Here is a 23,225-nt window from a genome sequence, read left to right as displayed (position 1 = left end):
AGCTTGAGGAGGACAGGGAAACCATCTGTAAATAAACTGATGCTGAAGAAATGGACCTTCCAACAGGATAATGATCAGAAACATACAAGTAAATGCACAATGCAATTCCAAAACTGAAGTTAATAAAAGAGAAAAGAAAGTAGTCAAATAAAGTACATAATCTACAAATCAAACAAAGAAGCTACTGGCATTCTCAGAACAACAGACTGGCCTGTCACGAGTCCAGATCTCAGCACCACTGAAAACGTTTGGGATTATTTGGATTGTAAGAAGCAGAAAGTGCAACTAACTTCTAAGACTGAACTTTGGAGGTGTGGAAATTTTTTATCGAAAAAACTGAAAGCAAGTCTCCTGAAAAGAATGCAATCCATAATAAAGACATTTAACCTGACACTGACAGATGAATAACTTGCACATAATAGTCAGTAATTAAATAAATGAAGGGTGGCCTTTGACTTCTGCACAGTACAACCTGATACAATGGACAGTGAACATAGACACAAGGTGGTAAGTGAGAGTAGTAGCTAAGGAATGAACTTGTTCACATTTACACTAGATTTCGAAGGATGGTTCAGCATGTTAAAACAGCAACAACAAACTGCTATTTGAGCAGAATGAGCTCACCCTATAATTGCTGATCACTAATTAACTGCCCTCAAACGTTCTGTAATAAACTGACATGGTTCACATTAATGGGCTATGTACTACTGAAATCAATTAATGAAGCTGGTTTGTTCATTCACTCTATCTGGGTTAAGTGTTTCACTCAAACCACAATGACCGCCCTCACTTTTCATTTGCGCTCACAAACATTCAGCAGACAGAAGATGACTGCAACTTTCCCATGTTGCCATTCACCACTTCCACTAACAGCATAGCTTAATTCATTTAGCCAGACAAATATTGTCTAGCAGACAATGCTAAAGGGGAATTCGAGTTTGTTGTTGATAAATGTCTCAGTCCAGGATACAAATGCAGAAGTTTCCAGTTGACTAGCGCAGGACAGAGGGGTGTAAACTCTCGGATGGTCCTTCCACTCATTGTCACGCACGGCGCGTGAACGCACACACACACAGAGGCCAGACTGCCTTTTTGGCAGGAGCTCCTCAAGGGGCCTCTGTGCGTCTCTTATTTGGGCCCAGTAATGATAGTAGCACATGCACCCCCTCAACACACAGACACAATCTTGGCCCCATAACACTCTCTGTGCCAAAGGTAGTTACCCTCTGCGCCAGCCCCATCCTGCTGGCTTTGTTCTCCCTCAGCTGTTCCAGCCTGGTGCCCGTATTGTGCTGCTGGGCTCATTACTGGCAAAGCTACGGCCCAAGCCACCACACTAATAGGCCCGCAGTCGTCCTGAACTAGTGAGAGGGAGGGGGGATGGTGTGAATGAGGGAAAGACAGAGAAAGAGGCTGTTAAAAGAGATAGGGAGGAAGTATTATCATTGGCGCATTCTTGTTTTTTTCTACTCACTTTGGCATCTCAGGAGCTTTAATGTTTGACAGTTGTGGTCATTATGTAGCTGGCAGCATCCCACTTGGCAGCACTGATCAGGAGTTTTCAGGGCATGGATTGTGTCATATTCGCCTCTATGAAAAATAAAGGAACATTTACTTAAAAAACCCTTTTTGTGAAGCCCCAGAGTGACTGTATGTGCCTTTGTGTTCAAGCATACAAGTTTACATATAAAATGGGCGCGCATGAGCACTCCTTTCCATGCACCAGTTAAAGGGGAAAGCCACCGATATTTCCAAATTTCTGCGTAATTTAAGTGATTCAGAGTGGTTTGTTGTGGAATGCTTTGTTCTAGAGAAACTTAGCAGAAAGTGATGTGCGCAGGACCCAGACGTCTGAAGAGCCTCTAAAAGCTCCCTCAGAGAAAGTTATTACAGGAAATGATCAGGAATGCCGTTATTTGTTGAATTACGCATATATTTTGAAAAATCGGTGGAACATCCCTTTCAATAGTCCCAGCCTCTTCCGCCTCGGAAACAAGGAGTGTGCGTAAAGCTGAGGGTCAAGTACTGAAGGAACAAAGAGAAAGCCACGGCGTCGTTCATTCCTGGGCTTTTCTGAGTGACTGAAGGGTGAGACAGCTCTCATGAGTAATCTGAACCACAGCAATTAAACATGTCGTCAATTAAACAGTGCTCAACTCAGCAGATGTAGCCTTACCAGACCTCTGGAGCCATTTAATTCAAAACCAGCCTCAAAGACCTAAACGCACTACGAGAAGCTCCGAATTTGCTGCCAGCAACGTGATAAAATATAAAATTATTAACTATTCTAAATGACTCTTATAATCACCGCTAAAACCCTCTGGTTTGTCACATACTTAATATAGTTAATAGGGACAAAAAAGAAATCATAAAGCTAAAATGCGACAGAGAAAGAGTTAAGGCCTCTGCACGTTCATAAACTGGCCTACAAGTGTAAGATTAACTTAGTTTAGACACGGTCATCCAACTACTTTTAAACGTTTGGGTCTGTTAAAACCAACCGCATAACATCTATTACAGCTTAACAAACATGAATTTGATCTACCTGCGGGGTAAAACTTAAGATTCGCTCAGACATGGTCGTCCACCTTCTCCTGTAGCGTTTAGCCAGTTAAAGAAGTCTCTGCAACATCTGTAACTGTCGAGCTGCTCGTCGGTTAGTCCTCATTTCCAGTGGTCTGATGTGAGACGGTCCTAAGGGGCAATTCCATTATTTCCTGAAGAGTTTAATTCCTCTGAAAGCTACTTCACATAAACGTAATGCATTGTTTACAGCACTGTTTACTGGTGTCTAAGTCGTTCCAAGATGAGGTTTTGGCCTAAAACATATTAGTTAATACTTGTATGGCGTATTTTAAGAGTTACCACTGGTGTACGCTTAGCAACATTACAGAGAAAGCGTAAACACTCAGAAGCAGTCCGGTGGTCTCTCCAGAAAGCACCACCTCACATCAAACCGCTCCAGATGACTTCGTTTACATCTCCATGACTGAGTTATGCGTCAAATTTGAGAAACTGGTGGAAAGTCCCTTTCAAATGGGCGCGCGCTCTGTGAGGAAGGGTGGGGCTCTGCGCACTCACAGAACGCTGGATCCAGGTGGGACGTGCGCGCGCCAGAGCGTGGCCTCGTTAAAGCTCCGCTGTAATGAGGCCGCAAAGAGCGGAGAAATAATTGCGAATAAAAGTACACGAAGCAGAAAATAAAAAAGGAAATTAAACAGATGCGCGTGTTTTCGGGATCATTGCTTTTGTCCCTTTCATGCGTTACGTTAAACCGCTTACTTGCGAAACATGCAGCATTAGTGGGTGTGTCTTTTAAGGGGACGTAATAATAATAATAATAATAATAATAATAATAATAATAATAATAATAATAATAATAACACTGGTTTATAATCTATGATTGCCGATCTCAATGAGATTACAGCTGAAGTTCTTTAAAAGGAATTATTCTGGAATTGAGGGGCAATCACATTGGTCAAACTAAAATGTGTCTTATTTAAAAAACTGAAATGACCATAATAACATGCAGTGGTCATGCAAAAGCCTTCAGGCGCACAACCCCAAACAGCAGAATGACCCAACAAAGTGAACACTAGTATACTGCACTGTATGACTGTAACCATTTGGGACTGTACCGCAGTTATAGAGAGAAAATGTTTTCTGTCATTCACTGATATAAAAAGGAAGAAGTCAGTTTGTCATGCTTTATTTAATTAAAAATAATTCTGTAGAAATTGATTATAATTATATGCTTGACAGTACAATAAAAAGAAATAGTTTAATCACAGATCTTAGAGAAACCATTTGACAACAAATGTAATTACATACAGCAGGGATAAAATAAAACATTTTAAAACCTTTAACTTCGTTTGCAATTTACTAATTCGTTTCCATAAAATTCAGTCCTAATTTTTGTAGCATAAAAGGGTATTTTCAATAAGGGTTTTCCTTTTCTACATTATTTACATTATGGGCCCAAATAGCAAACACATAGTTTGTGGTGTGTAATGTTCTTTCATTTCAGAGGGACCAGGAGCCAGCTTTATAACCACTGGATTTTGCTGGTTATGATGATGATGATGATGATGATGATGGTGGTGATGGTGATGATGATGATGATGATGATGATGATGATGATGATGATGAACTGCAGGTCTTTTGCTCAAAAATCCTCACAGGCTTATGAACACAACATACGAACCCTACATTACACGTTTCTGTTCTGAGGATGTACCACAGGTCATGAGCTCCTGTTGGACAGTAAGTTGTGCAGTAAGGTGATCTTTGGCTGCTGCTCGTAGTTGATGAATGCAAATTCAAATGGCTTTTAAAAGCCAAACCTGGGGCGAGGTATGAAAGCTGGTTAAATGGAGGATGTAAACTGCGGTCAGTAAGTTTGTTGAGGCTGTTCAACGACGTGAATAAATAATCAAACCAACAGACGTCGACAACCAGAGGTGATGTCCATGAAGACTTCAGGGGTCTTCTTCGCTTCCTTTATATCCTTTAATTTTTCCTCTTGATTTCCCTCTGTAGGTGAAGGAGAAGACGAGTGAGAAAAGGTCCCTTTTTCTCCTCATGTCCATCCAGTTTTTTGTCCACAGTGCCCGTGTGACACTAGAGGTGGTCGTACGCAGCGGTGGAAGGCGGGGCCGAGCGGGGTGCGGAGCTGTAGTAATATGGAGATCCTGTAGGCGGAGACAGACATTTAACAAGACTGTGAATAACGGCGAAAAACAATGTTTTCCCTTAAAAACACACTTTATACCTTTATTTTAGGGCTTTTGGAGTACGAATTAGTGGAAACATACTTCTGTTGTTTTCATTTTATGGGAAGACCTGATAAAGGACATGCGTAAACTTATGTTGGGACTATTTTACTGCTCCGCGCTTGCTTGGATGTGGAAGGTAGTGTGTTTCTATACATTATTGATTGCCAATGTCCTCCCTTATTCAGCTATGTAAATACTGTTAATACTGAATATGTTAAAATACTCGTTTGCAGGTTTATTCACACAAAGACGTGATGTTTTGAACTGTTGATTTCATGCTTGTAGTAGAAGCTTATTTATGCAACATATCTTACTTTAGGGATGTACATTAAAATCAAAACCTTTAAAAATGAAAATATGCTTTTTGAGAAAAACATTTAATTGGACTATTAGAAAATTCATCCAAAAATCAAGAACGTCAATATTTTTTGAAAGAAAAAAGGTAAAAAAGAAAAAAAAACATTATTATCCTTTTGATGAAATTAGACATACAGATATATTTTATGTCAGATATAATGACTCTGGTTTGTCGCTGTAGCTTTGAATATTTTTAGGGATTTTTTTTTTGTCTCTGTGATTTGTAGTTTGTTTGTTTAAAGCTAGAAGATCACCTGGGTCAAAGTTAATGGCTGTCTTGTGACTGCCCTGTAAGTGTCCTCTAAAATCGCTGAACAACCTCGAGCAATTGACACAAGCAGGCCTATTTGTCAGCAAGCAAGCTCAGTGCCAACCTCAAGCCTATGTGTGTGTGTGTGTGTGTGTGTGTGTGTGTGTGTGGTCCACTGGATGTCATGTGACTGAAACCCTGTGTAAAAACTGCATGATGGTTCTCCTTTAATTTGTATACAGGTCACTGATAATTTTCCACGTCCTCCAAAAACGGCTTACAACTAACTTAAGGAGGCCAAAGTTCTGGATTGATGAGGGTTGAAACAGAGAACACCAGCAAGCTGACACAAGGTTTTCCAAAATATTTGATAAGCAGAAGCCAGAATAAAGCATTTTAAAACTTTTAGGGGCTAATGCTTAAATGCCAGGCAGTCGATGACATCAGAAATCAAAACCCCATCCATTTTCACTGTTGACCAATGCTCTGAACTTACCCAGTATGCTGGAGTTGGTGAATCGCCACGCGTCACTGTAAGATGTGTAGGGTGAGTGTGTATAAGTTTGGCCTGAGTACTCTGCACCTGCAAGAGACAAGCGCATTTAGCAGTATTAAACAAGCATGCATAAACAACTGCACATGACATTATACAATGACAGATGGATGTACTTTAGTAATCTAAAGTACATGCACACAAATAATTGATATAAGAAAAACACACCAATTGAAATATTCACATTCAGTGCTATGTGGGATGTGGGGCTATTGTGGGTTATTGTGAAAATTTGAAAGTTTATTTGGGTTTATGCATTAAAAATGCTCATCATTTATTTTTGCATGACTATTTTCCACCCTCTATATCTTACACAATTTTCCACTATATTTTTATCACTAGATGTCAATCAACCAAGACATGTTTAGAGTCCAATTAGCACTAGAGCTGGGAGGCTAACAAACGATAGAGCTCAATAGTCACCCAAATAGTTTCCATTTTAATACATAACCAAAACCGCACCCAGGCATAACTAAGGTCGCATGGACCAGTTATATGGTTTAGGACAAGGTATGACTTACTGTGTCGGTAAGAATTGTAAGTTTGCATTTTTACAGAAACAATTACAGTGGCTGTTCACTTCTTGTCAGTGATAATAGTCTTGCATTTCTGTTTCTACAATAAATGAGCTAAATGTAGCCTCCAAACATGTCACGGAGCCCAACCTGACATGTTACCGCTTACCCTATACATCTGTGGTAAGTAGATCATTGGGTATATTGACTATTTAAAACTATTCCTTTAAAATTAATCTGTCTGTTTTGCTAGTGCATATTTAAGACTGATATATGTAAATGACCTCTGTTCTGATGGCTCCCCTGTATTGCGCCTCATTCAAACAGTAGTCTGGCCTGAAACTCTCCTTATAACTCCATTATGAATGGACAGGGCAAACCTGTATGCTGAATAGACTAATTACCTTGGTTTTTGAAAAAGACAAAACAAACAGTTTCCATAATATGGACTTTCTAATGCCTGGGTGTGTAGAACATGAGTTATTGTTTTTCAAGCCAGTAAGGCATTTACTGTAACAGGTGCACAACTGTACAATGCACCATAGAAGCATTTCAAAAGGTTTTCTTATGCTTGTTGGTGAAACACAGTGTTGTTTTTTGCACAGGCGTCCGTTTGTCCTTCTGCCAGGCTATGCTCTGCCTTAGCACATCATTCACTCGACGGTTAAGGGCGCCTTGTAAACCATTAATCCGTCGGCCAGGTGGAGGGCTGGGGGCTAAAAATCCCTCCGCTCACTGGTGCGTACACCCGGCGTCCTCTCTCTAGCGTCAGACCCCGTCCTCTCTTCCTCCCTCCGTCCCTTACTTCCTTCTTTAACCTTTCATGCACTCTCTCTCTCTGTCTGCATCGCCTCTCTCTTTTTTTTTAAACATTCCAATATCTAATTGGTAATTATGTCGGCAGGATTGAATCCCCTCTGCCTAGCCTCCCTAACCCCCCCACTTCACACACACACACAGTGCTCTGTGAGTAATTGTGTATGAACGCTTCCTCTCAGCAAGCCCACCAGAAAAAAATAATAAATCAGACCCTCTCATTTCGCGCTTCGGAGGACAGACTTCAAATAAAAAAAAGGGAGGCCCATCACACCACACATACTCACAGACAGACACACCAACCAGTTCCTTATAGTCACTGCTCTCTCACACTGATGTCCTTTAAACATATATTTTCTACAGACAACTCTCTTTTTCTTGCTCATTCTCTCCCTATCCCCCTCCTCTAACTCTCTTTGTCTTGCTCATGTGCTCCCTCTCACCCATTTGAATTCTTTATTTAGGCCTGTGATTTAAAATGTAATATAAAAGAGCCCAATTTTCCAATTCAATTTCAAATTTAATTATCCAAACATTTGTAAAAATGTGACTATGTCAGTGATAGCTATAGAACAGTATGGAGAAATTTATGGAAACAAAACATGTACTGAGAATACAGAACAATGTTCTGTGAGATGTTTTGCATTCATTTTGACACGCCTAAAAATGTGAAACCAATTTACACTCTGAAAAATAAAGGTTCCTAAAAGAATCTTGGCTTGGACTAACACCTCAAGGAAGAACCTATGATTGGTTTAGATTGGTATGTGTAGCTTCTTTATATGGCCCATGATCTCCATTTTTCTCTTGAGGTTCACTTATTAAAGCTTGTGGGTTTATGTACCAAAAACAATCATAATTTTTATTTCTTGCATTATCATTTTCCAACCTCTTTGTTCCTTACAAATAACTGACTGTTTTTGTTACTGTGCTTTTAAGATTGATATATGTAAATGAGCTCTGTTCTAACTGGCTGACCTGTATTGTGCTTCATTTTCATTCGAAAAGCAGTCTAACCAATAATGTTGCTTAGAACTTCAGTGTAAACTGTAGGCTTGGTATTGACCTTGGTTTTTGTGGCATCACTAAAACAATGAGAAACAGGCTGTTTTTGCAGCTTACTTTCAATATATGGACCATATGTTCCCTCCGTGGCATCATCCAGGGAAATACTTTAATTTTAAGAGTGTAGTGACTGATCTATGTACATGCCAAGGCTTCCTTGTAAATGAGAAAAATACATTTTAGCAAAAATTGTTGAATACCTGCACTGTTAGTAGCTGATATTTCCAAAAATGACTAATGGCAAGAATTGAATCGTGTATTCTTGTATTCAAGAATTAAGAAATGCAAGAATAAAAAACCTTCTATCAAAAGCACACACCTATATACACAGTGTGCACACATACTGTACATTTTTCAGTCCTCCTTCTCTCCATGTCCAATGCCACCCATCACTGCCCCCCCATCCCATCGCCCTCCTTGGGGCCCCACAGTTCCCATGGCGATGTGTGGTCGGACTGGGGGCGCGCGGGCAGCAGGGCGGAACCCTCGCTCTGCTCCTTCGTCCCCCCTGGGCCATCCTCTGCTGCGATGCAGTTCACCAAAGCGAGCAAAGCTACTCATTAACCCACCTCTCCTTCCTGTTAATCTCCAAACCTGCCCTCATAGCACTCTCATTCTTTCTCTCCCTTGCTCTCTCTTTCTCCCCCTCTCTATTTCTTTCTGTCTCTCATTCTGAGACCACAGCCCATTCACTATCACCTAATCAAATTTTTCATCAAATCATTTCTTTATGACACTATGGACTAGTTTCACCACAAATTAAGCCTAGTTCTCAACTAACAAGAATTTTAGTTGTACATTACCATTGGCAATGTATTTCGACACATAGCTTAGGCTTAAATCTGTGCCTGACCCTACAGTCATATAAATAATAAAGGAAAACAAGCTAAGGCATTATATAAATTGTAGACACTGGGGTGCTACCTTACAGAATGAAAAAGCAAGAAATATCATATTCAGTTGGTCTTGTGCTATTTACCTCTACCTTCATGCGGATAATATGCACAGTCCAGCTGTTTTGTCATGTGTTTTTGTTGTTTGCACCTTGTGGACCTGGCTTGTAACTCATGCTTATCTAAGTTTTGCAGGCTGAAGGGTCTCCACGAGGGAGCACTGAAGGAGCTTTTATGTGCACCATTAGAATAAAGGAACTTGCATAAATACTGCATAACAGTTATGGAAACAATAATGGTTCTAATATTGATTTCATCATCCAGGTTGTGGATGACTGCAGGAAAAAAGCAGGAGGTACACTAGAGAAGAGAGGAAACTAACATCAGTAGCTCAATGTGATTAGGACAAGGCAGACAAAGCCACAGAATACAAGAAGCTCTCTTAATTACCTAAAGAACTTTTAAGGGATGATTCTTGGGAAGAACTTTTTCAAAGTTTGAACAGAATCATTCTTCATTTTGGATGTAAAAAATTGAGGTATTTTCTGGAACTGTACGTCCAAGCCAAAATATTTAGGAACCTTGCTTTTTAACCTTCTGTGCAATTTTTAAGTTTTTCTCTTCTTACCAAGCTATATCCCTACTCCTTTTTTATACAGGTTGAGGTGACTAGTTTATTAGTTTACCTAGTTTATTATATCACAATGCAGCTGGGAAGGTCAATTTAAAAAGTGATTTAACATTAATTCCTAAGGAATATCTAAATTGATATGCACTACAGGCCACATAAAATTTTGTGTGGTAAATGTGTTGGAGCAGCCTGTTGTGTTAAATGTTTAACATATGGAATGTGCTTTTGGACAGGGCTCTCACCTGCTACCATTCCTGTGATGGCGGAAGATGAGTAACCTGTTTGACCTGCTGAGGGAATGTGTGGAGGATATCCAGGGAGAGTGGAGCTCACCATATCTCGTCCTGTGAGATGCACATATGCAAAAATGGATAAAATAAGAGAAATTACTTTGACATTTACGAGTCCAGCTCTTTGAAAAGAATCAGTTTTCCTGGGCTATGTTTAACCAATTAAACCCAAAGGCCTGAAAAATCTTAAATATAAAGGTACAAAAAGGGTTCTTTGGAGCAATGCCATAAGAGCACTACATCCCTACAGTACATTTCTTGTAATGTACAATGTCATCCATTGTAAGGATTTTAAGGGGGCCAATAGTGATTCGTTCCAAAAAAAACCTTTTGACTCCATTATTTTTCAATTGGGCTGATTTTGCAATATTGGGCTGATTTTGCAATATTAGACCAATCAGCAGATCTAGTTTACCTGTATAGTAAGGTGCATGAAGGTGTGGGTTAAGATCTATTACTAGTTTTTACCTGTAATGAGAGACTGGCTGCTGAACTGGCCGTACACTGGCGTGTGATGGGAGAATGAGTTGAAGGCGTGAGAGAAATGCGTGGAGCTGCTGCAACTGTTACCCACAGACACCGGCGACGGAGCCGAAATAGAGCCCATATCCAAGAAGGATGAGTTGGCGATAATGTTGGGGGAGGGACTCGAGCTGGCCCCCTCGGGTGACATTTCCTGTTTCAGGCAGATGGGAAGGGGCTGGAGGGGGTCTGAGGTGGAAGCCATGCATGCGATGGACAGGTGGGGAGAGTGAAATAATGGAATTAACTTAATGTGAAAATGAAATGGACTTGTGGCAGCAGTAAATGGAGCCCCACTACATATGCAAAAATTAAACAAAAAAAAATGCAATTAACCCCCTTAAACTCTTTCAGTTCTTTACTTTCATAACTAAAAAGCTTCATATTAGTTTCAAAGTAGTTCCTGAAATGATTAATAGTAATTACTGAATAATAAGGTAATGATTTACATGCAGAGCATCACTTCAAATTTTTATAAGACACTTTTATTTCTAGAGTAAATAAATTAACCCTTTAAAATCCCAGGTTTATAAAATACCATGGCTTATTATTTAGTAACTACAGGGACTTCAGTGCAAACTGGTTTATCTATTCTTAGGTTGCAGAAGGATATAATAAAACTTTGGGCCCACAGGCAAGCCCTGGCAATTTACGAAATGAAGCCCAATCCTGCGGACTAAGGTGTAGGGCCAATGGTGCCAATAATACCCGACTTTTTTCTTGTATATTATCATTTCCCATTTTATGATGTGTGCACCAAAAACAGTCAGAATTAATTGTACATGACTGTTTTATGACCTCTATTAATCCTTTCAATTTTAAATTTTTGTCTGCCTGTATTTTGCCTCATTAAAAGGCAGTCTGGACTGAAACACTCCTTATAACTTAAGTATGAATAGACTGGGCTAAAGTGCTTTAAGCTGAACAGTTAGATATGTGTAAGGACAGTGGTTTCAGAGACATTAGAAATACAATCATTTCGAAATGGGCTATTTTGCAGCTTAATTTTCAAACATGGATTGTATGGCCTAGAGTTTAAAGGATTAAATATGAAGTCTGAAGAGGCACAGCAATGATTAGCTGTCATAATATGTGATGTGGAAGTTTCTGCACCTGTTTTTATAGGACTGTATTGATCCTAGTATTTAGCCAAATTTATTTCATAATGCATGAATGAGCATAGCAGGATTCAGCCACCCACTTTGCACACCATCCTATGCATGTCTTTGCTCATTCATGTAAAAGATTATGACAAGTGTAGATAAAATTAAAGTAAGAGAAAAAAACATTTGAGCTTGTCATTCACCTGTGACCACTGTGTAGCCTTGGTGTGTTGCTAGGTTCCGGCCAATGGTGGTGCTGGATGTCGGAAGACCACTCTTGCCCTCCTCTAGACTGCCGTTGAGGAGAGAGAGAGGATACAAGGACTGGAGAACAGACATAGAACGAAAATTAAATACCATCTAACACTGCAACACAGAAAAACAAGAAAGCCTAGCAAATATTATTGCATTACGAATTTGTGTAAGCTTTGCTTTTCCTGGCATTTTCCATGCAGTCCTGATGTAAAATGCCTGACAATGTATTGCTAAATGCTGTTTATTAAGCATTAAACAAAGGCAAACATTTGAACCCCCCCAGGTCAAATTACTTTTTGTTTTCTAAGTGAAAATAATTTCCTCCACAGGAAACAGACTTAAAAATAGCAATGAAACTTCTATTGATTTGCTGAGTTTAACATATGCTGAAAAAAAAAACAGTCAATACAAGCATTTTATGTTTTATTTTGTTTCCCCAAGAAGTTCAGTTTAGCAAATAAACAGTAACTGTTCATTCAATTTGCATAAACGTGTTCCTGTAGACAGGGCCGGATTAAAAGAATGGGCTGAAAGGGCTGCAGTCCCGGGCCTCGCCACTAGGGGGGCCTCCGGTCGCTGAATGTCAAATGACAAAAATTAATAGAAAAAAAAAAAACGAAACAAGCGAAAATGTCGGGCCAAAGGAAACACGAGAGCGGAGCAAAAAAACGAAAATTACAATCAATAAAAAAGGAAAGAGCGACAGAATTATTACAGAAAACACCCAAATTAACCAACATGTGGAGTAGTCAGCCTGCTGTAGCAGCTACCACCAGCAAAGAGGCAACTGTCAGTGATGGACAGCAGCCAACCACCGCTAGCCAACTAACCAGCCCAACTAGCCAGTCTGCTAGCAATAGTGCTACAATCTCTGAGGAAACAAGTGATGGAGAAGAACCAGTGGGTAATGTAGCAGATGAGCCTGTTGATTCTGAGGCAGGGGCGAAAATAGATATATCAACAGATATTGCATGCTGGGGAGAAGTTAATGAGGAGATGCGAAGCTATTGGGTCGGAAAGGGAATTGAAGCACCCACACAATGTCAACATAAAGATGCCGATTTTTCGGCTTCTGAAAGGAGCTATAAAAATCAGAAGCGATGTCTGAGCAAAACATTGTTCAGTCGCTCGCTCAGAAATGGAGAGAAGGTGGCAAGAGAATGGTTGTCTTACTCCCCATCTACTGGAAATGTGTTTTGTTTTTTTTGCAAACTATTCAGTAACGATTCAGTAATGATATTAAAGCTACCCTTGAATTGAAATGAATTGAATTGAAGTGAATTGAATTGAAATCATAATACCAGTTCACTTTAAACGGTAGTCTGTCATAGATTGGTACTGTGTACGCTGATGTGTCAGTGGGTTTGTGTGAGGTCATGCGTCAGAACATCATATGAAGGGCCTCATCCTGGTAATTAGCCCCGGGCCTCAGGAAGTGTTAATCTGGCCCTGCCTGTAGAGGATGAGTTAACTTACCTTCACCTTAGAAAATCAACAAAAATGTTACTCGACTGGGGCACCCAAACTTTTGCATACAACACATACCCATATTTATGCTATTTTTTATTTATATTTTGCAATAGCACTATAAACATCAAAACTGAATAGATATTATCCAAGAGCCAAATTAATTTAAGGTAAATTAATCAAAACAAGGATTTATTTTAGATAATTGAATATAACACCTGTTTGCCTTATTATTTATGATTCTTGTTTTGAAAACAAATTCATAAATAAATTAATTCAAACATCAGCTTCACCATTATATTCATTGTATAATCCTTTAGACACACTTTTCTGTACTTACAAAAAGAACAGAAAACAATAACAACTCTAAACACTTACAACTAAAGTCAGTGGCCACTGGCTGAAGCACCTTCCCATCGGCTTCTATCATAATTTTATCATAGTTTTCTGCCCTTTTCTAATTACAAAAAAATATTGTTTGTGATTATCAACCACGTGCCAATATTCCTTTAAGGCACATGTACTGTTCTGTATGTACCTGCTCGCTCTTGCCGGGCACAGTGGGGCTGAAAGTGTCTGAGGTGTAGTGGTGCCGCTCAAAGCCGCATTCTAGGTGCTGGGAGGGGAAGTGTTCAGGCCTCAACTGCTTCCTTGGCCCGCCTCCACTGCCCTGGGAGTCCACACTGTGCCGACAGCTCTCCTGGTCACCTTGGAAATGACACAGACCATAAGACTTAATAAGTTAACAGGCATTTGTTTGTTGTCACTGGAGTTTGTTGTGAATGCATTAGTTCTTGGCATTCCACTTTACAGTTACTTCTTGTTACTAAGAAACATGAAGACACACTTCCTATCAAAGTTTGGAGAGACTATGGATCTTTTGAAATGTGAATTTTTTGCTGTTTTTTGCTTTTATTTAAGTAAAAACACCTGCAAATAAAACATCTACCAACACTTGCACTGGTAAGCTACACATTAATTAAAGTGACCTCCTTACTATGCAGAGTAGGTATTGTTTAAATAATAATTTGATTTTAAGTTAAAGCACATATTGAAACTCTTCCGTACCAAAGCTAAAAGATTTGAGTGCTGATAAATGCTGACATCACAACAAGAGGATAAAATGTCTGTGGTATGTCCATATTAGTACTGTCACAAATATCCCCACAAATGCTTACACATTCGACATAATATTCCCCAAAATAAACCTGGTTATTCTTTACATATGTTACTTATGTTACTTATTTCAAAACAACAAAGAAAACATGCTCATTTGTATAAAACTGTATTTGAGGTCCCCAAACTATGTTAGAACATGTATCACATTAGCTTAAAGCAGGACAACGTGCCTGTACATGTTATGGGTATCATATGGTGTGTTCATTCTTTTTCAGGTTAACCATATGTTCAGTCTTCTATGATTTATTTAGTCATGAGAGGCAGTGGTTAAATATTATCCAGGCTTGACTATGTGAACATGTGACATGTCCAACTGAGAAAGACCCAAGGACTCACTGTCATCATGACTCCTCTTGCCTTCTGAGCTGGCCTGTGGAATGCCCAGCAGGCCGTTGATGGAGTAGGTGGATCCCAAAGAGTCAGACTGAGGCGACTCGGGAGGTGTGACTGCTGAACTTGGAACTACATAAGAACAAAAAAATTAAATATGCAGGCTGAAAGATTCAGAGTTAAAAGTGTACAGTGGAAAAACTGAAGATTTCATGTAAGAAACATAATAAGTGGCACTCACTTAGTGTGTGGCCTGGGCTCAGGCTTTTGCTGTCCAGGGGTACGTTAAATGGCTGCTGCACCTTTGTTCGGATGATCCTGGAACACAAGTTTCAAAGTTGTATGTCATTGTATCACAGTGGAGAATTAATGTGAAATGTAGTTAAGAAATGCTGATGTTAACCCCTTAACTACAGGCATATTATTAAGGAGAATTATTATAAAGGAATTATTCAGTAACTACACTTTCTTCAAAGGTCCTTTAGTAAACACAGTGGCTATATATAGAATCATGGCAGCTTCAAGAAACAAATAAATGTTTAAATGGTACTTCAGAGTTCAGAATACAGTATTTTTATTAATTGTATATCATTTTAGATGTACCACTCCAATTATGTCATAGTTGTATGCTAAAATTTCTCTCTAGTGCATTTATAATAATAATAATAATAATAATTATTATTATTATTATTATTATTATAATTATTATCCACCCATCCATCCATCCATTTTCTACGCCGCTTCTTGTTACAGAGAATCTATTGTATAAACAGTCATATGTAAATGTTTGGGGACTGCTTTTCATTTTAATGCACATTTACTTGTATCATATTTGATATTTTTTTGTTTTTCCAAAATGGCTAAAAATGCCGTATTTAAGTTTGTTCTCTGTAAAGGATGTGTTACCTTATTATCATTTAGAAACCTAACAAAAAATCTAATTTAGGCAGGGATGTTTTTGAAGACATTTCTTTAATGAACCTCTTAAATAGTTCAGCGCCAACAGGTATTCCATTGCGGTTACAAGTCATAGTACCTTTTTGCTAATAATGTGTACTGGATGTATATTCTGTTGTGTACTACAACAGTGTACTATGAAACAGTACACTACCAAAATTCTGTTGTTACATTATTGAAGTGTGGGCTCTTGTTGTTTAGTTAATAATATCATATACATTATACATATATTTAAAGACTTACTCAAGACAATGACCAGGTTTTGTGTGCATGGTGTTTTACTATCAAAATAATCTCATTTCATCTGGGTTTGGTATTCATTTGAATGTTCTCACAACATTGTCATTTTTTTAGACATGGAAGCCTTCTCTGTGTTGTTACCTGTTGATGGAGCTCACGCTGGGCACTGTATCACTGTCACACACTCCCTCTGCCAGGAGCCTGTCTCTGATCTCCCAGGCAAACATGGTGGGATTCTGTCGCTTGTACTCTGCTATCTTCTCCACCACTTTTGGAGTAGCCACCTTCGGTTTTGAGCCCCCGATCACTCCAGGTTTTATACTCCCGGTCTCATAATATCTGGAAGGGTGTGTGTGTGAGAGAGAGAGAGAGAGAGAGAGAGAGAGAGAGAGAGAGGGAGCATGGTCAAATGAATTCTATTTGACAACAGTATCCAGACATCAACAAAGGGATTAAACTGTTAAGTACACCCAAAGAGACCTCCTTCAAAATTCTGCACAGATGTGTACAAATTATAATGATTAGTATGTTCTAGATGTATGAACATGTATGTATGTACTGTTGTACATTGCAAAAGTTTGAACATCCTTGGTCAAATGACATGTTTTGTTGTTTTTTTTTATCTGAAAATAAGTTAACACAGACTCTCCAGAAAAAGGTGTTCTTCACAGCAATACCATGGAACAACTACTTTCGGTTCTTAAAAGAATCTTTCAGTTTTAAAATTAAATATAAGGGAACTACAAGTGGTTCTTCTTTGTCATCACTCCAACCCTTTTTTTTGCATTTTTGTACTTAAAAGTTGATGTAAATTAGAATGACCTATTAAATAAAGCTATACAGTGTACTGCCCCTTGGAACTGTTTCACTAAGTGACTGAGCCAAATGTTAAGACTTCCTCTAGCTGCTCACCTGCCCAAGATTTTGCTGACACAGCCGTGGCTCACACGGAGCTGGCGGGAGATGTCGCAGGGGCGTACACCCTGGTGAGCCATGTCCACGATGCGCTGCCGGATGACCTCCGGGAGCGGGCGTCCGTTCACAAACATGCCGCCTAGTTGATTAAGACCCCCATGCCCTGGGGGAGAGAGGGGATGAACATACGTAAATGTCATGCCAACTAGCCTGCATCTGACTGCACTCCTAGTGTGAAAAAATAAGCACACTCTTGAAACAGATGTGATAAAACCAGCACATAGAAGTGTCCGTCTAGACACAAGGCATTACTTTTGTATTAGTTTCAACACAAACCAGTTAACAAAATTGTTTGAATAAAATGGAATGAATGTTAAATTGAGTGTACACTCTCCAAAACAACACAAGATTTGTATTGTTAGCTGTTTAATCTAGTCTGTAAGGCAACAAGAACATGGTTCATATGAGAGACTGTGTAATTAGAACACTTCTTTCAGTTAAAAACCTGCATTAACTAAGATTGCAAATTGTTCTTTGCTAAAATATGTTGTTCATAATGGAACATGCCACATCTTGCTTTTAACACATCTGTTTTAAGAGCGCAGGCTGTTTTCAACAGAACCTGAATGACTATACACCCCTATGCAAAGTACATTGTACGATGTAATCAGCTTTTATTACATTGTACGAAAATGATTATTATTCAATAATTACATGGAAACAAAATAAACTGGCTGACTTATTACTAAGTTATAGGATTCAGCTTGAGTTAAGAAACTTTAATAATAAATCAGTTATAATATTAGGCATCAAAGACAATTATATTCTTTCTCCTAATGTAATAAAACACTGTAAATGTCTCTGTTAATGATAGCTTACTTAAAGGACATAAGCTTAAGACATATTTATTTCCTAATGTTAAGCTCACTAACATTTTCTCCAGCTAGATAATGAAGATGATCATCAGAAGTCATCAGAAGCTTAGACTCTGAATCTAAATCCTTCTAGCAGGTAGAAAATTTTATGTATTAGTGTTTTTTTCGATATAAATGTCTAAACCATTGATCAGTGTGTTGCTTTTAAAGGCTGGACCACAAGATAGAAAACATAATATGCCTGAACATTTGTCCACATCGGAATCATAACATTCTCATCCTACAGTGTTTAATACGCACATAATTCAAGTAAGAACAAGCAACAGGCATATTTTCCTTCTTAAACATTGACAAAAGGGGGGAAACTGACCACTTGCGTCGGATCTAACTAGCATTTTGACAGCCTCAGGTTTACACAGCTCTGCGCAAGTCTTCCACATTATAGGCAATCTGTCACAACAGCGGCTTTGAGATCTATATTCCTGCAGATTTCCTAAAGGGGGACACAGAAGGCAAAAGGGGGTTTCAGTAGGGGAAAAACTGCTCTTCTTCCATTCACTTCAGATCAGCTTTTAGCCACAACAGCAAACTACAGTCCCAAAAGGCAGCAAAATGTTTAGAGGTTGATTTCTTAATCAGTGCAGGCTGCTATTGTCTTGGATTAGGCCTGTATACTCTTATACCTGTTTGTATATAGCTATACACTGAAAATGGGTTATTTACCCGCAAAGGTACAACGATAGTTTTAAGATCCAACTCTGTTCTTTAAATATTTTTCATTACCTTTTTTTTTTTTTTTTAGAAAAAAGGATGAATAAAAAACATAGAGAGGGGGCAGCATGTGTGGAGTCAATACATCTTCAGAAACATTATTGCAATGGAAAAGGTACTCAAGATCTTGTGGGGACCACTCCAGTGACAGTTGGGTAGCTTTTTCTGAGAGTGGTTTGGTTAGAAAGCTCTACAGAGAACCACACGACTGTTAAAATAACACCTAAGAATGATCACTGAACTCTGCCGGTGGTAATTCAGCGCTTTTGGTGTTAATTCAGTTCATTCGCTGAGAAACTACACAAACATAACTTTGTTTTTCAGGCTCGTTCTTATTTGTAAAGCCTCAACTGAATAAATATCGACATCATCGGGAAAAAATCTCGTGACATAAAACCTCAGGCGGCAGTTAAAATACTATTAAAAAGGACAAGGAACCGCCGAAAATCTTCAATTTTATTCAGTGTCGTGCGCTGGTTTGGATAGACTATAAAACACGTTTAAAGCGAGAATATATTCTCGCTGTCGGTTTAAACAAGCGATACAGATCTGGTCTTTGAGCGAAAGCAGGGATTAGTGCTGTTGTGTTTTTAAGGTGTAGAAATGCTGGCTGTTTTGTCAGTGCCGTGCTTTGCATCAATAACTCTCTTATTGCTTTTAATTTAACCCTTTCTGTGCCTTTCCCTCCTCCCCCTGCCCAGCTTTCATTTCCACATCAAACGGCACCATTAACGCTGGCGGCCGAGTGTGGAGGACTCTGCTCGCCAAGCTCCAGCAAGCGGCAGGATATTAAACACACACACACACACACACACACACACACACACACACACACACACACACACACACACAAGCTCAAAGACCCCCTACAACATCTCCTACAAGCAAGCGGTCTGCATGCGTCTCTCATATTTTTGTCTTCAAAGGATTGATGATGTCACTTATTTATGACTGGTTGTTGAGAGTCTTGCAGACTAGAAATGAAGAAATAAAACACAGCAGGACTCGTTCCAACTGCGTTAGACGAAAAATGCTTTCCAGATTTGTGCATTTATTTATTTGTTTGTTTGTTTGTTTGTTTTTATTCTGGCGTTCAAACGTTTGAGGCTATATTTTCTATAAAACATAATAAAAATGTTGCAGATAAATGTATGAACTGATTTATTATCCTGCTGCTACTCTGCAATTTCACAGATTATAACTGATTTGTAGGAAGCAGTGAAAAAAAGAAGGGCCGTTAGCTGTGTCCGAGCTGCAGGTGATTCCTTGACCACTGAGAAAGTTGTATAACGTCAAGAATTAAGCTATAAAAATAACATCCAGAATGCCTCGCATTTGAAACGTGCTGATCAGACGTACGTTATCAAGAAGTAATTAAGCGCAGTTCGTTTAACAACTTCTTGCTGTTCCCCCAAAATTGAAAACTTTAAATATATAATATTTAAAAACATTTTCTAGTATTTCAGTCCGCCTTGAGTTAAAACTGGGCAAAATAAGAGCATCATTTATTGACAATGACAAATCATTTCTGACTGTTGAACGCTGTTTATTTAGCCTATAGGTTGTTTTAGCGTGTGAGTAGGTCTAAAATAGTATGAAAATGAAGCCTTTAGTTTTGTAATATGAGCTTTGAAGATAGTGTCTGTAGCTCTATTAACTGTCACCCTAATACAGTAAAGAAGGGCTATAACAAAATGTAGATCACGTATAAATTCACGCATTTCTTAACCTATTTATGTTTATATGTGAAATATCCTTTGATCCATATGCTCTCTGGTCTAGAGCAATATAATAGAGCAATATGTCCAAAAAGTAACTTAGTTATTTAATTTATCATTTCAAATTTAGTTTTAGATCACCTCTTTAAAAAAAAATACAACAACTTGTGCAGAAAAGTTCGAAAGCGACAAGAAACAATGAAATCTGTTAGACGTTATTCCAAGGCATAACTACACAAAATGTCATCACTTTAGACCCTTCAAAACACGTTTCCCTCCATCTAAATTTGGTAGTTGGACTCGAACAGGTTACGAACAGAAAGGCGAATTCACTGAACATCGCCAGCTAATTAAATCGCGGAGCAGGGTCCTCAATGTAAACCCAAAATTACTCTCATCTGAAACTGCAGGGAGGATGAAAAATGACAGGGCAGCTCGCAGGTCCCCCACCGCGCTATCTGCCCCTCTCACTTTCTCTAGCAGGCAATTGAAGTGACAGTGGATTGCCCCCAATTCTATATCAGACACCAAAACAGTGTCCAATTAACTATTTCAAACTGTCCGGTAGGGGAAATCATGAAGGCCCTGCCCCTGCTGTTCACTGTGCAGCCCACATACAGATTCTGGTAAATGTCCTAATCAGGTCCTGGAGCGCCTGCTTTGGTGCAGAACTCAACAATAACCGGCTCACGGGTTTTAGAGGAAAATGTATAAACATATATGAATACATTAAAAAAGTTTAGAGTTCCCAGCACTGTTTACTAGCTCATGTAATAAAACCTGTTCTATTACACTATTTCTTACAATATTTGGTAAAGAGGAGTAGATTCACGATGCCGGGTTTGAGCACGTGGCTAGCTTTTGTTTCTTTGCCAAATAAATAACCTTTTTTATTTAGCAAGAGTAATTTTACTCCTTAAAAACTACTCCTGAAAAAAGATCCACACGGAAATACACATGACAGATTTAGCATACGATGCATTTTTGCATTGATTAAACGTTTATTTAACACGGTTAAATTGACTTACAAATAGCTAACACGGCTTAGAAAGTTTTGCCTTTTTAATTAAAAATATTTTTAAACAGGACGAACCATATGAATACTAGTTTTACAGAATTTAGCTTTCGGGATATGTCTTCATGCACCCTTTTCTGTATATTCAGTCACTGCCCTGTATATTTACCCATATCTTTAATACACTGGCTATAATGATTCAGACCCGGTTCTCAGTTTCTCTAACTAAACTCATATAAAACCACCCACAGCCACAGCGCAGAAACGGCGGTGAGGATCTGCCTGCCTGTCTGTAATGTGCTGCACAAAACGCCAGCTCAAATCTGAAGAGACTAGTTTAGCAGAGTTTACCTCGACCGCTTGTGCTGGACATTGCACGGGGCTCTGGCTCGCTCGCAGTCCGGGGGAAGTGTCCGCACTGTCCCTGTATTTTAGTCCATAAGGGGCCTCGCTTCGCGTGTAAAATCTCCTGCGTGGACGCTTTAAAAGCTCTGCAAAAGGACATATTACATGGTCAACAGCGACTTACCTAGTTAAACAGCTATTAGCCTAGCAGTGCCGAGTCCTGCCATTTTATGTCTATTTAAAACTTAACATCGTGTCTTCTGCTAGTTTTCCTCTTTGCTTTTAACGTGTGATTAGCCCATCCCTCAGACTGTTTAAAGTCAGCCGTTTGAAACCTCTTCATTAAGAGTTTGACTTGCGCTCGTCTATCCTGATTTTTTTGACAGTTAAATTTTAATTTTAGTAAAAGGTAAGTTTGCATTCACATTCATTAAGGGCATTGTGGGCTTATAAGGCGAGTGCTGAAGCGGTCAGTTGCTAGCGTTAACTGAAACCCAAATAAACCCATTTCTCAGAGCATAGACCGTAACTAGTTACCTTGAGGTGAGGAAAACTGTCCGTACGTTATTATCCAACGACCAAAAACGCAGACTAGGTGCAGAAAGCGTGATGTCCTCGCCTCAGTCGGAATTTCAGGTTCTCCACAAGCTCTCCGCGCTATTTTGTTGCAGAAGCTGCGCAAGAGCAGCTGACACGCTTGTACGTGTTTATAAGGCACCGCCTCTCCCACGCTAGCTCAGTGGGAAAAGAATCGGTGCTCCCATTGGACGGCTTGGTCTGTGACGTACCGAGGAGGGGCGGTTACTCACGCCGGGCAGTTCAGATGGATGATTCAGAGTTTTGAACAACCCGCGCAGCCCAAGAGAAACACAGCGAGACGTCAACGTTTAAGACAATATTTGTGAATGATCCGAGCTGATGGGACTCGAGTCCCGGAGCTGTGTGAACGCCGCCTCATTTAGGCCTGCAGTGCTCGTTCTTGTTACACACAATTTGGCTCCTGAATTGCAAAGTAATGTGTCATTACTGTCAGTGCAGACCTGTTGTCTCCAAGAGAAGCACCTGCTCTGTTGTTGTGCTCACACTTTTATTACTTGTAAGAACAAAAAATGAATATTCAGTACACTTGACCAGTCAAGAGACTGGACGAATAGAAGTACTTTTACAGACAAATCTAGGACTCCATAAAGATCTCATCTAGTATTTAGCCTTTTGCATTATTTAACAAACCTATACACCTATGAGGGCATAATACAAGTAATTCAGCAGTAAAAGAGCAGAACTGTTTTAAACCCCTGTCTTAAACTTCTTCTTCTTCTTCTTCTTCTTCTTCTTCTTCTTCTTCTTCTTCTTCTTCTTCTTCTTCTTCTTTCTGCTTCTTCTTCTTG

At 39.2% G+C, this 23,225-nt stretch overlaps 1 protein-coding gene across 5 annotated transcripts; it reads right to left on the bottom strand.

The window, feature by feature from the left end:
• Positions 1–3,762: 3,762 nt before the first annotated feature.
• Positions 3,763–22,506, bottom strand: pax8 (paired box 8). Of its 5 annotated transcripts, none has more exons than XM_017714156.1 (13): positions 22,375–22,506; positions 21,844–21,983; positions 18,359–18,481; positions 17,111–17,276; positions 16,340–16,537; positions 15,243–15,319; positions 15,008–15,133; positions 14,031–14,200; positions 11,974–12,094; positions 10,614–10,856; positions 10,098–10,199; positions 5,879–5,965; positions 3,763–4,691 (listed from the first exon to the last, which is right to left on the bottom strand). In XM_017714156.1, exons 2-13 carry the CDS (start codon positions 21,863–21,865, stop codon positions 4,621–4,623), a joined length of 1,506 nt encoding a protein of 501 aa, XP_017569645.1. In that variant the 5' UTR covers positions 21,866–21,983; positions 22,375–22,506; the 3' UTR covers positions 3,763–4,620. The 5 variants fall into 5 exon arrangements, with proteins under 5 accessions (XP_017569645.1, XP_037389102.1, XP_017569647.1 ...); XM_037533205.1 differs by having other exon boundaries at positions 17,111–17,252; XM_017714158.1 differs by lacking the exon at positions 18,359–18,481.
• Between the last annotated feature and the right edge of the window lie 719 nt (positions 22,507–23,225).

Source organism: Pygocentrus nattereri, chromosome 23 (genome assembly GCF_015220715.1).
Source record: "Pygocentrus nattereri isolate fPygNat1 chromosome 23, fPygNat1.pri, whole genome shotgun sequence".
In the NCBI taxonomy this organism is placed as follows: Eukaryota; Metazoa; Chordata; class Actinopteri; order Characiformes; family Serrasalmidae; genus Pygocentrus; species Pygocentrus nattereri.
This window is presented reverse-complemented; position numbering and strand designations above follow the sequence as displayed.

Coding starts and splice junctions, on each gene's coding strand:
- pax8 (XM_017714156.1), bottom strand. CDS start 21,865: ATGTCCAGCACAAGCGGTCGAG. Junction 15,134..15,242: donor GAGCCCAGGCCACACACTAA/GTGAGTGCCACT, acceptor GTTCTTATGTAG/TTCCAAGTTCAGCAGTCACA. Junction 10,857..11,973: donor AGGCTACACAGTGGTCACAG/GTGAATGACAAG, acceptor CTTCCACCTCAG/ACCCCCTCCAGCCCCTTCCC.